At 36.8% G+C, this 16427-nt stretch overlaps 1 protein-coding gene across 1 annotated transcript; it reads left to right on the top strand.

The window, feature by feature from the left end:
• Window positions 1-2063: 2063 nt before the first annotated feature.
• Window positions 2064-14545, top strand: LOC117399667 (zinc finger and BTB domain-containing protein 14-like). The gene is made up of 2 exons (XM_033998984.3): window positions 2064-2337; window positions 12531-14545. Exon 2 carries the CDS (start codon window positions 12546-12548, stop codon window positions 13860-13862), a length of 1317 nt encoding a protein of 438 aa, XP_033854875.1. The 5' UTR covers window positions 2064-2337; window positions 12531-12545; the 3' UTR covers window positions 13863-14545.
• The last annotated feature ends 1882 nt before the right edge of the window (window positions 14546-16427 follow it).

Raw genomic sequence — 16427 nt, forward strand, 5'->3', positions numbered from 1 at the left:
CTGAAAGGTGAACTTCCGTCCCAGTTTCAGCTTTCTTCAAGGACTTCTCTGTACTTTGCTCCATTCATTTTCCCTTCTATCCTGACAAATGCTCCAGTCCCTGCCGATGAGAAACATCCCCATAACATGATGCTGCCACCACCATGCTTCACAGTAAGGATGGTGTTCTTTGTGTGATGCGCTGTGTTGGGTTTGCGCCAAACATAACACTTTGCATTTAGGCCAAAAAGTTCCATTAGTTTCGTCAGACCACAAAACTTTTTGCCACATGGCTACAGAATCTCCTGAGTGTTTTTTTGCATACTTCAAACGGAATTCAAGGTGAGCTTTCTTGAGTAATGGCTTCCTTCTTGCCACCCTACCATACAGGCCAGATTTGTGGAGTGCTTGGGATATTGTTGTCACATGCACACTTTGACCAGTCTTGGCCATAAAAGCCTGTAGCTCTTGAAAAGTTGCCATTGGCCTCTTGGTAGCCTCTCTAATCAGTCTCCTTCTTGCTCGGTCATCCAGTTTGGAGGGATGGCCTGATTTAGGCAGGGTCTTGGTGGTGCCATACACCTTCCACTTCTTAATAATCATCTTGACCGTGCTCCAAAGGATATTCAAGGCCTTTGATATTTTTTTATACCCATCCCCTGATCTGTGCCTTTCAACAACTTGGTCCCGGAGTTCTTTTGAAAGCGCCTTGGTGCTCATGGTTGAGTCTTTGCTTTGAAATGCACTCACCAGCAGAGGGAACCTACAGGCACTGCTGAATTTATCCTGAAATCATGTGAATCACTACAATTTAACACAGGTGGAGGCCACTTAACTCGGTGTGTGATTTTGAAGGCGATTGGTTACACATGAGCTAATTTAAGATTGCTATTAAAAGGGGGGCGGACACTTATCCAACCAAGCTATTTCAGTTTTTATTTTTAATTAATTTTCTACAAATTTCTAGAATATTTTTTTCACTTGGAAGTTGTGGGGTAGGATGTGTAGATAAATGAAAAAAAAAAACGATTTTAATGCATTTTAATTCCAGGCTATAAGGCAACAAAAGGTGAACATTTTGAAAGGGGGTGTAGACTTTCTATAGGCACTGTATATTGCAGTTATGCTCTGACTGCTTCTGATAATGTAAACATACTAAATATTTAGAAAATTAAAACATTTCAGTTGAACCGCGGAGGCCTGCCTATCAGTTTGAAATCTGCTGGATAACTTGCTTTTAAAAAGAGTGCCTCATGTGCCTGATCTAAGTGTGTTGTGTGCTGTGCTATGATAAAGCACTTTATTATTATTATAATATATATATATATATATATATATATATATATTATAAATGTATGTTCATGGTTACGGTGGAACATTGTTTTATTTATGCATGTTAATACTTTAGTCACATTGTGTACTTATGGCCCCTCTAGCAATTCATGCTACTTTAATTAAACCCTTTCTGAAACAGTTCAGTTTCCTGTCAGGATTCAGCATATGCTCATTTTGTGTTTGGTTTCATGGCAATATTTATATTTGTATAAGAAACACTAGGTATATAATAATAAAGACTGGTTGCATTTGTTTAAATTCTATTAGGTATTGCAATGGCCCCCTATGATATCAATATGTCAGAACTCAGACTTATTTTCATATCCAAGTTGTTTTTTGTTTGTTTGGTTGTTTTTATCATTAATATTATTGCACAAATTGTCATATAAACTTTGACAATCTGGCACATAGTATTCACAAAATTGTTTTAAATATTTGTTTTACAGGTCAACTATTTTTACATTGACCTTTTCCTTGCAGAACCCCCTGTAGTACGCCATTAAAATGTTTATTCATATATTATCTTTATATCTAAAAGGTTTGTTTTTTGCATTGAAGTAATTTGTCTTAATACATTTCACACGACTACAATGTAGGCACACCAACATTTAGCTGTTCGACTAATTCCATCAGACCGCTCGTGAGTCGTGACTGAGGTTCGCGCCCCAAATCTAGGCTAGCTCGCGCTCCGCACATTCTGTTATATTGCAGCATTTTTATTAAGGAAATTAACTTTCAGGAGAGTTCTCACTCGCTTGGTGGTTTAGTTTGAATTTCCCTACGTTTTCTGCGTACGGACGCCCATTTGCAACTAATGGTCCGTTCGTATCTCCATGCATTGCCTGCATTACCCCAGATGTCCGCTGCGCTATAATCATTCTGCCTGCAGTTCCGTGCCTGCGCAGCGCGTCCTTCCTGCTCGTTCTCAGGCCCATCCAGTACTACACAAAGTATTATTCATTTCTGCCAAGGGCGGCGTTGAAAAAACAAGAGCTACAAAAAGAAGCGCATCTTCTTTTACAGGTAAGAGATTCAAATCTATGTTTAGAATAAAAAAAAAACGTGTGGTTTGATCATGCATTTATTTAAAACATTGTAAGGTTAAGATACCTGCGCGCTCACGTTTGCATCAGCAGGACGAGTTCAGCTGGGCCAGGAGTGTTCATGTTCATGGCTGCTCGGGCATTGTGCAAAAAGATACGGGCGACTTATGACATGCCATAGTAGCACTGAGATGATGTATGTGCGTGAAATGTTATAATAGAAAAAACTATATATCAACGGCAATTTTACTTCCAATGCGAGCATTCTTATTCCAGGGAGCACATTTACAAAAGCGTGTTTTAACTTTACCCTACTGAAAAAAAAACAACCAAAAAAAAAAAAAAAAAACCCCAGGGCGGGTGCCAGTTGCTTCAGCGCTGGCTCAAAATGGATGGACGCAGTTACCCGTATCTCCTATAATGTACATACACGTCTCAACTTTTCAGCACTTCATTAAAGAAAAATACAATAAAATTAACACCACGTTGAGCTATTACGTTGAGAGTAAAAAATTAATTAAATGAATTTAATCCGCAGCAGTGCGAATCAGATCCCCGTGTTGTTTGGTCCATGTTGGCTCAACACAGGCTTCAGACTTGATTGTTTCTTCCATGCTTTTAGTCTTTAATATTGTCCCTGTGTGTGTTTTACCAATTCTGTCGAAATTAGTTTACAAAAAATAAAACAATGCATGAAATCGCTAACATGAAGAAAGGTAGAACTTCTCAGTTGAAGTAATCCTAGTAGGGACATGCGCAAAAAGTTCACGAGGCGCGTGAGTTGGTGTACACAGCCAATGGAATGTGTAACCTGGCCTTTCCACGCTGGGTAACACATGGCCAACGAAATGAATATTTACCCTCTAGTAATTATTATGAGATGTCTGCGTCTAAGGCTGTGTTAACACTGGGTTCGAGAGGTTTTGGTCCGCAATCGGTACGGTTCGGTACTTTTGGTGTGAAGAACAGTCCACTTGGGAACCCTACCTAGAAAAGAGGTGGTCTCGGTCCGCATTGTAATGTACTAGGTTGTGTGTTAGCGCCATTAAAAAATAAAATAAACAATTTTATGGATTATTTGTTTAATCATTATGATTATTTGTATACCATATGTTTAAAAATAGCTGTACTATTTTTTTTTATTTTTTATTTTTTTAACTTTTTTACGTTTAACACGTTTTGACTAGATGACAATATAAAGAAAGTAATGAGTTTTATCATCAGCAATAAATTCACCCGATGTTTAATTTTTAAACTATTACTGTGTTATACTGTTATTGCTGGCTTCAGAGTTGCTACCGCGTCAATACATTTTAAAGAAAAAAACTCCCCCTTTTTCACTGTGGAAATATGGTAATCCTAAACTACATGCACAGTGCGAGAAAACTGAAGCTCTGGTAGAGAATTTGGTCAGACACCAAAATCTTGCCGAACTGCACGAAACTCACAAAAATAATAAAATATATAAACATCCAGTTCACACACCATATAAACGAACCGAGTACAGTTGAAAAATTGTGTTGTGAACACAAAGAGACTTTGTCCTGAAAAAAAAATTGAAAAGTACAAAAAAAAAAAAAAATAGTTCGCATCCAAACGAACTCGGTCACTTTGTTTGCAGATAAGTGTGAACAGCAAGCATATCGATACATTGTTTCAAACGAAACGAAACAAACCCAGTGTGAATGGAGCCACACAATTCTACCGAAGGCCAGATTATAATTACGGACCCACGACCAGGGCCGGATTAACCCATCGGACCCCTACCTTTATATGAATAACAACGAATAGCCGATTATTTATATCTACAGTAGATGCCACTTATTAACAACCTCTGGTTCCCAGCAAAAAGTTGTCATTAACCGAAAGTTGCCAATAAGCGAAAAGCCCCTGTTTTCAAGTGTATTTATATGGAACAGCGATATATACTGTAGTTGTACAAAGTACTACACAACGATGTACTACAATCGTCCTTACAACGAGTAAAGCAAACATAAAAAAATGTGTTGTACTAACAATCATTTTAAAATTGTGTTATTTAGAATTAAGAAAATTGCCCAACGTTGCCTGCTTTTTACAATGTACCACCTCCCGCTGTAAATCCATCTCAATTTTGTATGCAGTTTCGTAGCCAGTTTCAAAGCCATGATTCTGTCTCAGTCCACCAGAAATACGCAGTTGCGAAGTCAGTGTGTTATAAAAGCTGCATGAAGTATGTGCATAAATCATACAAGTGCGCTCTGTAGCCCTGGCAACTAGTAATAAAGCTGTCAATAAGCGGCGTGCAGTTGCTCATATCAGAAGTCCATTAACATTAACATCTATGGGATGGGATTGGTTCCTGGGAAAATGTTGTTAATAGCCGAAAGTTGTCTTTATTAGGGTTGCTAATAACCAGCATCTACTGTGTATATATGTGTGTGTGTGTGTGTGTGTGTGTATATATATATATATACATATATACACAGTGCTGCCTCGCTATAAGGCTCTCTTTTATAAGTAGGGCTTTTGATTTTCGGTTTTAACCGATAAAACTCTATAAAACACCCCCAATATAAAAAAATGAAAACGGTGGATAGCCAATAAACCCTGGAAAGTACCGGAAAAACTATGGAAATGGTTAATCAATTCATGTTGACTTTACCCTAGTCCCATTAAAAAATAAAACCTACTACAAAAATAATAATAAATACATTTCCCAGTGCTGCTGGGCAATGTCCCGCCTTCCTGACTTGTATATATCATTGATTCATTCTCAATACTTTAAACCCGCCCCAACTACTGAGTGACAGCACATTGCTACGTTTCTATTGGAGACTCATCTTGTGAGATTTAAAACAAGATTACAGGATGGAGGCTTGTTAGCGGGATTTCAAGCTGTATTACTGTTAAGATACGGAGGATTTAAAACAGAATTGTGACTAAATGTACAAAATGGCTACACACAAAAACCCCAGAAGAATGTGCCCGTGAACATAGGGATTTCGTTGTGGAAGACAGCAAAGGAAAGAAGGTACAACTTAAGTGTGCAAGTACTGTCGAGTTACTATACATATTTTGACAGAAAAAAAAAGTAATAAACGCTCACGCATTTTATAAAGTAACCGAAAACACTAATTTCATACAGTATATCAAAAACGAAAGCCCCGAAAGAAAACGATTTACATAAAACTCGAAAATAGCTAAAAATAAGCACCGAAAAATACAATTAATAAAACCCAAAAAACAGAAGCCCTAGTTATAATGCGCCTCAGGATATAACACTCCTACAGCATGTCCCCCAATTCCCTATACTAGTGATTCATGCAATATCTCTACAGTAAATACAGTACCGGTGTTGTTCAAACTATAAACAATTTCTCAGTCTAACTTCAGTTTCTGTCTCTCCCATTTGATACAGTATCTGAACTGAAGAAAAGCTGCGCTGGCACTTTATAACACAGACATCGTATTCAGCATTCGTTTTATAACTAAATAAATATTAGGCCTATTACTTGGTTATCTTTCCTAATGTATTTACTTTTCTGCTGCGAGAGGAGCTGCAGATTTTTCCAGGAGACGAGACGCTTCAGCCCAGCTCCAGCAGCCGAACCTGGGGCGAGCCCATTCCCTCTTCCCCTCGTCTGACTAGTTCTCCTTTTTACACTTGGTTTGCTTGCCTGTCACTTCGAACTGAACCGCCGTTTAGCCAGGCTATTTATAGTTTAGAAACTGCTAATTAAAATGATCCACGAGTGGGAATGTTACCTTTTTTGTTGTAAAAAGTACAGCAGTGATTACATGGTACTTTATGCATGTTTTAATTCACGGAAAGTTAGATTTTTGCTTCACTATATGTGCATTATAGAGAGGGAGTTATTTTATTTTGTATTTTAGTCAGATGTGTGTTATGTGTCCCGCAGCACCCCCCTCCCCCCTCCCCCCTTTATAACGGTCTTAGGTTAGAACGCTTATGTTGTGTGTCCTCCTAGACCCGTGTTGTAGCGAGGGAGCACTGTGTATGTGTAATGTCCTGCCTTCCTGACTTGTATCTTGCATTGATTAGTTCTGAATACTTTAAACCCGCCCCAACTACTGAGTGATAGCACATTCCTACATTTCTATTGGAGACTCCGCTTGCGAGAATTAAAACGAGATTACAATCAGGATGGAGGCTTGTTAGTAGGATTTAAAGCTGTATTACAGTTAAGATACGGAGGATTTAAAACAGAATTGTGGCGAAATGTACAAAATTGCCTACACACAAAACCCTGGAAGAATGTGCCCGTGACCATAGGGATTTTGTTGTGAAAGACAGCAATGGAAAGAAGGTACAACTTAAGTGTACAAGTACTGTCGAGTTACTACTATACATATTTTGACAAAAAAAACAAAAACGAAAACACTAATTTCATACAGTATATCCTAAAACGAAAGCCCTGAAAAAAACCCATTTACATAAAACTCCAAAATGGCTAAAAATAAGCATCGAAAAAATACAATTTATAAAACCCGAAAAACAGAAGCCATATATATAATATTAGCTTCTATAACGCACGCTTCACCAATTTGCAAAAGGTGTCATTTTTGGTGTTAAGTTATTATACGTAGTTTTGGTCAGAAACTGTCAATTATGCTGAATTCTAGTGTATTAATTATGACAAATTTCATGCAATGCTCAGAACTGAACTGACAGAATCTGACAGAAACGGTTTAATTGAAGGTGGTGTGCTAAATACATTTCAAAATAAATTTGGACAAGGACACCATATGTTGATTGTTGTCCAATTTAAAAAAGGTGATACTAATATATCGGAAGGTGCTTAAACTTTTGTCCACCAACTGTATTGTCCACAAAAATATATATAAAAAATAAAAAACATATCTGTAGATTGTCGTGTAGTCAAGTCAGGGTTGACAACCTTGTGTCATTTTGTTTTTACTGACATGCAGATTTACAGTGGCCTTTTTTTTTACGACACTATTTGTGTTTACTGACAATCTGGATCATTTGCTTTGTTGGTCTGAAGCTGGTTCTGTTTTTAACAGCAGTCTTCATAGTCAGAATTTGATCCAGAATGTCTGTACAGTAGGGCTGGAACAAGGGTACATTTTGACCTTCGAAAGTTCTGAACACATTACCAAAGACTCGAACCGTCGATGGTACTAATTTGCATAATTTACTGGTGACGTCACCATAGCTACTAGTTTGTATTTGATTGAAAATCCTATAATTTTACAGGTAATCCATATAAGTGCACTAAAACATTCATATGCAGTTTAAAAATGTGTTAATAGAACAGTAATCATGGTTTTATACTTTAAATAAAAATATGTAAATGTAAATGTCATTTATGCTGCTTGTGATATATATATATACAGTTAGCTTTCACTGCAGCCACACCTTATTGTGAGCAATTAAAAGAACTGCAGCTGACTTACGCAAAACAAAGCTTTATTTAAGTCATCGTTCCAAGCAGGTTATCAGTTACAGTCACTTTAATACTACGACTGATAAAACATAAAACTAATAATATGAACTTACGCTTGTCAAGTGACCCCGGAGATTGGTTGTGCCTCCATGATACATCAAGAGTCGCTTGTACAGTTTGCATTCACTTTTATTTTGGTCGTCTGGGCATTGAACAAAAAAATCCCAAACAGCAGATGGTTTGAGACATTTGTTTCAATACAGCTCATACTACCATAGCATGTGCTAAAGCACTTCATGCCAAAGTGCTTTGGCATAATATACCCTGCTCCGGTGCACAGCAGTGGCACCATATAGAGTTGGTAGTGGATTTTGTTTTAGTAATATGAATTATACAAAACAAAAGATTGAATTTTGCATGTGAATGACATTTAATGTGCACAACCCTAATAGACAGTCATTTCTTATGTCTGTTTTTACAAGATTCAGCAATAAAAAAAAAATAGTTTTAAATCTGCAGTACTGTGTGGCAAAGCCAACATATTCAAGGCAAACTTGGCAAGTGTAGGAAAACGTGGCTGTCTGCTAGGTGCAGACAAGAGCACACGTTTGTGCCAGTCTTCATCAGCTGCCAGATCCCGTCTAAGATCCGCCAAGTCAGTCACTTGTTATTGTATAAATTCAATACTAATTTCAGCACAGTATTGTTAATTGGCATTCTTCTTTTGATACTTTTCACAGAAGGTGTAGGTACTGCATATGTCATTCAAGCTAATTGGGAAAGCGGCAAAGCAATAATATATATATATATATATATATATATATATATACCGGATTCTGCCGAGTCAACGCTTATGTTTGAACTATCGCCCCACCCCAACTTTTAGCTGAATGTCAATTTTTCACCGTTTCTAATAACCGTGCACAAAAAAATAAAAATAACCATGTGCAAATAATTCCTGAGGTTTCAAATCTCATGCTTCAAGTGAGTAGAACAAGCTGTGCAGTACAGTAGTTACTCTGTGCATCGATTGAATACATTGTCAGCACTTTTCATTTTTGATCTGACAATACAGACTCGGAGTCCCATTGATTACGCTTTCCTGTTAAGCTACAATCCCTTAAACAACAACGATATTAAAATGAAAGACAAACTATCGGATACAACTCAAAAGTTTTATTCAAGCCAAAACGCTGTATTTAAATAAACAATTAAACATAAAAGGGGTTATTTTCTAACTTACCACACATAAAGCACTACTTCAAAAAATAAAAACCTATAATAAAATAAACATTTCAAAAGAAACTAGGGTGTAAACCGATATAAACAGGTATATGTACATACAAAACTGTAAAAACAAGTCATTTTTGATTTAAAACGAAAGTAACTTGTTTTCTCCGTGTATCTGTTTAAATAAATAAATAAATCGTTTTGGGCCCCCTAATGATTTTGGGCTCTATGCGTTAATCCAGCCCTGTCCACAGCTGCTACAACTGTTTATATCTCAAATATTTCAGATGCAGTCTTCATATTTTCAGTGTTGTGGAAGTGATCCAAATGCTTATTGGCCGATGGTTATCTACCCATATCAGCCGATACTGATGATAATAAACAGTGCAGGGAAGCTATTGTAAACTACTAGAACAAGACATGGGGCCTATATTTAAACTGTTTTAGAATTATAAAACAATTAACAGATATTGTTTACTTGTTGCATTTCAGAAAATAAATACAAAGAATAACGTAGTATTGAACTGTGTGCTTGACAGCAATGTATATATTTGTTTTACAACAGTCACACAAAAAAACGGGAGCTCCCAAGGGGCAGCGCACAATTGACTGAGTGCTGCCCAGGTGGGGAGGGCTTAGGTTGGCCAGGGTGTCCTCGGCTCACCGCGCACCAGCGACCCCTGTAGACTGGCCAGGCGCCTGCGGGCTTGCCTGTAAGCTGAAAAGTGAAAAGATGGCACACGCTTCGGAGGACAGCGTGTGTTTATCTTCGCCGCTCCCGAGTCCGTGCAGGGGTGGTAGCGGTGAGCTGAGCCTAAGTACAATTGGACATGTTCAAATTGGGAGAAAAAGGGGTCAAATTAATTGGCGACTACTAAATAATTTTTTTTAAAAAAAACTGATTACATCTGTTTATGCATATAGTAATTACAAAATAATACTTTTTTTTATCTTATTCATGTTGATTTGTACCAGTTGGGGGTCAAAGCAAAATCCCCAATTTTTTTTTTTTTAAATCCATAACAAGTCAGAGTAACAACTAGGGTTGTCACGATACCAGAATTTTGAACTTCGATATGATACCCGTTCGGCAAAAAAAAAAAAACATCTGAACACACAAAATAAAAGAACATTCCTTTAATAAAGGTAAACAATCTTGACTCTAGGTCAAACGGTGCAGGTGCAGTAAACGTAATTTGCATATTATCACTTAAGAATTGTTTTGTGTAGGACTGTGATTGACTGGCCCTTTAATAGTTCTGCTTGTTTTTGGTAGTGAAATAAAGAGGATGAAGTAAAACTACAAAGTTTTTATTAAGTGATTCAGGTGAGTGCTCTGTACATTATTGACGGAGAAAAGTTCTCAAAGTTTTTACTGTTATTATATTTGTGCTTATAACTGTGACTACAGGGGTTTCAGGTAAGTACCATATGTGGAATAAATCAGCACAAACTGGGGATTCAGAAAATAAAAAATCCATTGTTTGATTTGATACCCACTAAATTTAGTACAGCAACGTAGGGCAGCAGTATGGAGTAATGGTTAGGGCTCTGGACTCTTGACCGGAGGGTTGTGGGTTCAATCCCAGGTGGGGGACACTGCTGCTGTACCCTTGAGCAAGGTACTTTACCTAGATTGCTCCAGTAAAAACCCAACTGTATAAATGGGTAATTGTATGTAAAAATAATGTGATATCTTGTAACAATTGTAAGTCGCCCTGGATAAGGGCGTCTGCTAATAAATAAATAATAAACAAAAAACTAATGAATGGCAGGAGGATGAAAATAAATAAAATACGCTTTTTAGAAGAAAAAAAACATTTGTTGTCAATAAATATTTTTTTCAGTGCTCGGAGTAGAAAAAAATGTATTTTACAATCAAACTTCAAGGTCTTGGGAACATGTCTAAAATGGAAGAATTAAAATTGGAACACCAGAACAAAAGTTACAGCCATTTATAACAAAACTATAGAAAACGCAAATGCAAAATAATATATAAAAGTAAAGAAAATGATCAAAAACAAGGGAAACACAATCTTTTTTATTTTGTTTCGCAATGTTTTCTTTGCTATCCTGCACGTCTGTTCCATCCAGTGCTCTCTCACACGGCGTGAAGCAGTCAGTCAGATTCTCACTGACATAGATGCCCATATTGGGTATAATTAGAAAGCCACAGTCTGCCCCTTTCCAAGAGTGACAGCCATATGCGCCTATGATATACCACTCTTGTGTACTACTTTGTAGAAGACCGAACCCGGGGCGACCGCAAAGAAGCTAGACTAACCTCAGAGAGAAATCTGTGAAGTGTGTTTGATACATTGACAGATAATTAGAGTCGTTCCCCCCCAGGCGAACAGCAGCTAGCAAGGGAAGTGGCAGGAGGCAGCGCTGTTTTACAGTTGAAATCCCGTTTCTGTATGGTGGCTGAGAGGTGCAAAAATACTTTTTTCAACACTCTTAACTTGCTCTGTTACTTTGAGAAGCCTGCACAGATGCAATCCCATCAGTAAACACTCAGAGGTGGCGGGGCAGGGGGGAGAAGGTGAGCTCAATCGCATGCAGATTCAGAGAGGTAGACCTGAGGGGAGCAGAGAAGCTCTGCGCTTAATGCAAAAAATAATTGCCGAATATCGGTGTACATTATCGGCTAAAATAACAAAAACTGCTGATCGATGATTGTGTTTTTTGTCTTTATATCGATGCCATTCCGATAGGCTACCAATTATCAGTGGACACTCCAAATACTGTATTTACTTCCTACTTGGTTCACAACTGTGATCTGTGATTTTGTTCGAGGTGGATATCCTTCAAGACAAATAAACCCTTTTCTGTCTGATAGTGTTTTTCTGTTTTCTGATCATTTAAAATTTAATTTGGGAGCAGCCTTATCCATTTGAGGGGGAAACTGTATATTGCACTAATTTGTTTTTGCACTAAGATTCATTTTTTTATATGAAAAGTACAGGTATCAAACTTAAACAAAAAAAAACAACTGCTGGCTCAAAAAAGTGGTAGTTAAAAAGATTGTGACTATCATTAAGTTATAATGAAACTTAACCCAATTATTATTATTTTTATTTTTTTTGGAGAACCACTTATCCATTTCTGATAAAACTTGGTTAGACTTTTTTTTTTTTTTTCTTTTTGAGTTTCAGAGTATCGGAATCTTGAGGATGTAAGGAAAGCCCAGTCCATCCTTTTACAGTTGTGGTGGGGGATGTATGTTGCCAATCATTTCTGTAATAAAAATGTGCGCTTTAAACAGTAACTGTCTTGGTTCATGATTAAAATGTGGACCTAGTCTGCTGTCGTGGTCCTCATTGATTGGAACAAGGACTACGACAGCAGACGTGGTCCTGGGTATGGATGATAAACTCCTTTGCAGCAGACTAGATGAATGTGCTTATTGGGTTTCAGATGTGTTTTAAATTACACAAAGCTTTAAAGTTTTAGCCTTGTTCACAGTGTAATTTCTTGTACTAATGCCCAAAGTGTTTAATTTTGTTTCTCTCTTTATTTTTTGATTTGGCAGGATCTTTTGGTCACCATGTCAGAAATAGTGAAGTATGTTGATGACGAACACAAAACAGTCTTTCTGAAGATATTAAACGAGCAGAGGTTGGAAGGTGAATACTGTGACATTGCCGTCGTTGTGGAAGATGTTAAATTTAGGGCACACCGCTGTGTTTTGGCAGCTTGTAGCAATTATTTCAAGAAGTTATTTAAAAAACACGAAGTTGACAACTCCTCTGTGATTGAGATTGATTTTTTGCGCTCTGATATCTTTGAGGAGGTACTAAACTACATGTATACTGCCAAGATTTCTGTGAAGAAGGAAGATGTAAATCTTATGATGTCTTCTGGCCAGATCCTTGGCATTCGATTTCTGGATAAGCTTTGTACTCAGAAAAGGGATTTGTCTGCCTCTGGAGAAAAGAAGGCCAAATATGCTTATGGTGTTGAGAAAATCACTATTCCAAATACAGACTCGCATGATAACCATGACGATGATGTAGAGGTGCTTGGAGATGAGAGTCCATCAGATAATGTTGTAGAAGAGACCCAACCAAACCACGAAGTTGACAAGTCACCCCATAGCACCCTTAGAGTCCAAGAAGCAATTCTTAAAGAACTCAGCAGTGAAGATGTTCATAAAGTGAGCTGCTATAGCCAAGAAGTGGAATCCATGGAGACCGAACCTAAAGACTTGGGTTCACAGACACCTCAGACTCTAACGTTCGCAGACAGCATAAGTGAGGTCAAAGATGAGCAGCCACCAGGGTGGACAACTGCCGCTGGAGACATGAAGTTTGAATATTTGTTGTATGGGCACAGAGAACAGCTTGCTTGTCAGGTCTGTGGCAAGACCTTCATTGATGAAAACCGACTGAGAAAACATGAGAAGCTGCATTCTGCAGAGCGGCCGTTTATTTGTGAAATGTGCAACAAAGCCTTCACCACTCATGCTCATTTAAAAGAACACCTAAAAATACATACAGGCTACAAACCCTACAGATGTGACGTCTGTGGAAAGTCCTTTATCCGTGCGCCAGACCTTAAGAAGCATGAAAGAGTCCACAGCAATGAACGTCCCTTTGCATGTCAAATGTGTGACAAAGCATTCAAGCATAAATCCCACCTGAAAGACCATGAAAGACGGCACAGGGGAGAAAAGCCCTTTGTTTGTGGCTCCTGCAGTAAGGCGTTTGCCAAAGCATCAGATCTAAAAAGGCACGAGAACAACATGCACAGTGAACGCAAGCAGGTTCCTGCCAGCGCTATTCAGAGTGAGACAGAGCAGTTGCAAGCAGCAGCCATGGCGGCTGAGGCAGAACAACAACTGGAAACTATAGCATGCTCATGAAATTGGAAGCACAGTGATGCACAGCCATCTACTAATGGTCAGCTGCAGTTATGTTTTTGAAAGTCTTCAGAAATTGTATAGTGTTTGTTTTTTTTTGTTTTTTTTTATTTAATTATTATTAAATAAAATTTTAGAAGAACAAGGTTTTAAAAAAATGTCGGTGCAGAAATGAATTGTCAAACCAACTAAAACATGATGATTTTTTAAATTTATTTTTTTAAAACTAAAGTTGCTTCACTTGCATCTGTCAAATGCATAATGAACAATTATGTACTAAGTTATCCTGTTTAAGGTGTAAAAATCGAATACTTTTTTTTTTTTTTTTTTTAATATAAAAACTGAATATACCAAAGCTGTATAATGACTTGTCCGGTTAGGCAGTTTAATTGAGGATGACTGTATTGCCTTACATTTGTTGACCATGTATGTACTGTTATACAGTACCAGATGTGTAAATAAACAATAATAATAAGTAAATGAATAACCGTTCTAAAATAAGACAACACTAATGACCTTTGAAAGTAATTTGAATGCATAATGTTTATATTGGCAAGAAGTGTATGCAAGATACGTTTTACACATGCTCTGTGTACAACCAGTTTAAAAAGGGTTTGAAAGAAGTTGAGCAGAGCTGGTATTAAAGTGCTAGACAACCATTTTTATAATAAAAACACATACTGTTACTTATGAGTGTGGACTGGTTCTGTTGTAATACCCAACACAGATACTGCTATACATGATCAAATGCTTATAGGAAAACCTGCTTGCTGATTCTGTTGATTTTTTAAAGGTTTCTGCACTGTGGACATCACTATCGTCATTGATTTGCCGGTTTTAGAGTTTTAATTTTTTTTTGCTGTGCAGATACAGTACACAAGAAGTTGTGAAATTAGTGTTTGGACAACGTGTAGAATAAATGCAAGAACATTTTGGGACGCACAACATCAGAATAACTGATAATTTCAAATGTGGTTTTGCAATTTTGTTTTAATATTATGAAATTATATTTTTTTACAGTAAGAGTCTGAATTATGAAAAAGGGAAAGCAGCAAACAGATGCAATGATTGAGTCAACAATATGTGATTCTTTTCATTAGAATTTTTAAGTTCACTTTGCTTAAGGACCTGTATTAAAGTCAGCTAAAAAAAAGAACTTTAAGAAAATATTAGTAGGGATGGACAGAATAGTCAGGATAACTAGAACATTTTAAATAATGATCCACACATATTTTAAGAATACAAATGGTAAATTGGTTCCCAGTAATGTATTTTAAATAGACAATAGTAAATACCATTTTGCAAGTGTGACATAGACGGATGGATACTGTTTATTCAGCTGTTTAACTTAAATTAAATCACTTTAAGATTAATACAATGTGTTCATTGTATTAAATTAGTGATTGTGATTTACTAGCTCTTTAAAAGCCCACTGGTCGTCTGCATGGTGATGTTGCTGATGTTTCAAATGGACTTTTTTTTTTTAACATTTAAACAACCTTGAAAAGCCTCTTTCTAGAACTGAAATATCGATTGACTGTTTTCAAGTGGTGATGGAAAATTCCAGTGAGCAATTATGAGTCAAGTTATAATTTACATTATACATTTTTTCTTGTATAAAAGTCAGCAGTTGGGATAACATAATGGGGAAAAATGTGTTCACAGCAAAGATTTAATCACTAATGTTTAATTAAATGTTCATAACTCAAAGCTTCTAGATATGGCATTGCCATCATAATTTGAGATTTTGGTGGTTTTGACATTTCATTTTATGGGGTTAATCACGTTATTAGGATGTATTTGAAATCTTAAAAACATGAAATGGGATACTACACCCATAGGAGAAGACAACGTGTAATTAGGAGCACTTAGCATTCCTCCTGCAGAGACGATTTAGAGTACATGTGCCCAGTTCTTCATATAGTTATTGTTGTTTCTCTCACTGACTACAAATTAAATAACCGAGCTGGAGTGAAGGGAGCAAATCTCAGACTCAGCTGGCATCATTGATTTTTAAAAGAAGACTTGGTAAAGCAATATACCCATAAGATATACTTTCCCTGGGATAACAATGGTGTATGCTTCAAGTTCTGGTGAGTAATTTCACACATTTTGTATTCGTCCGTTTATAAATACTTCTCTTTTATAACTTTAATTCAATGGCTTATAAACATTTCGAATGTCTGATGCACAAAGTGATGTTGAAATTCAACAAACATGCAGGTGCACTTCGATAATATTCACAATGTAGTTTAAAGATTTATTTTTAGCTCTCAACTGCATTCTTAGTCTAGCAAGACAGTAAAGGTAACTTTAAATTAATATTTAAGTATATGGGAAATGCTTACCAGTAATATGTGTATAGTAAAACATAAACTCAAAAGATGATAACGTATTAGTACACTTTCAATGTAATAAATCACCCTTTTATGTGTAAATTCTTATTTCAAATTAGGTCTAAATGGATAGACATTTACAAGTGTAGAGCTTACTGTTCTCTAAACAGTGAATAATAACAATTTACCACAACAAAAAAGTACATCAGAACAACAGAATATAAGCCTTCTG

Source organism: Acipenser ruthenus, chromosome 4 (genome assembly GCF_902713425.1).
Source record: "Acipenser ruthenus chromosome 4, fAciRut3.2 maternal haplotype, whole genome shotgun sequence".
Classification (NCBI taxonomy): domain Eukaryota; kingdom Metazoa; phylum Chordata; class Actinopteri; order Acipenseriformes; family Acipenseridae; genus Acipenser; species Acipenser ruthenus.

What these genes read in the sequence shown, in the direction of transcription:
- LOC117399667 (XM_033998984.3), top strand. Translation starts at nt 12,546, where the DNA reads ATGTCAGAAATAGTGAAGTATGTTGATGACGAACACAAAACAGTCTTT.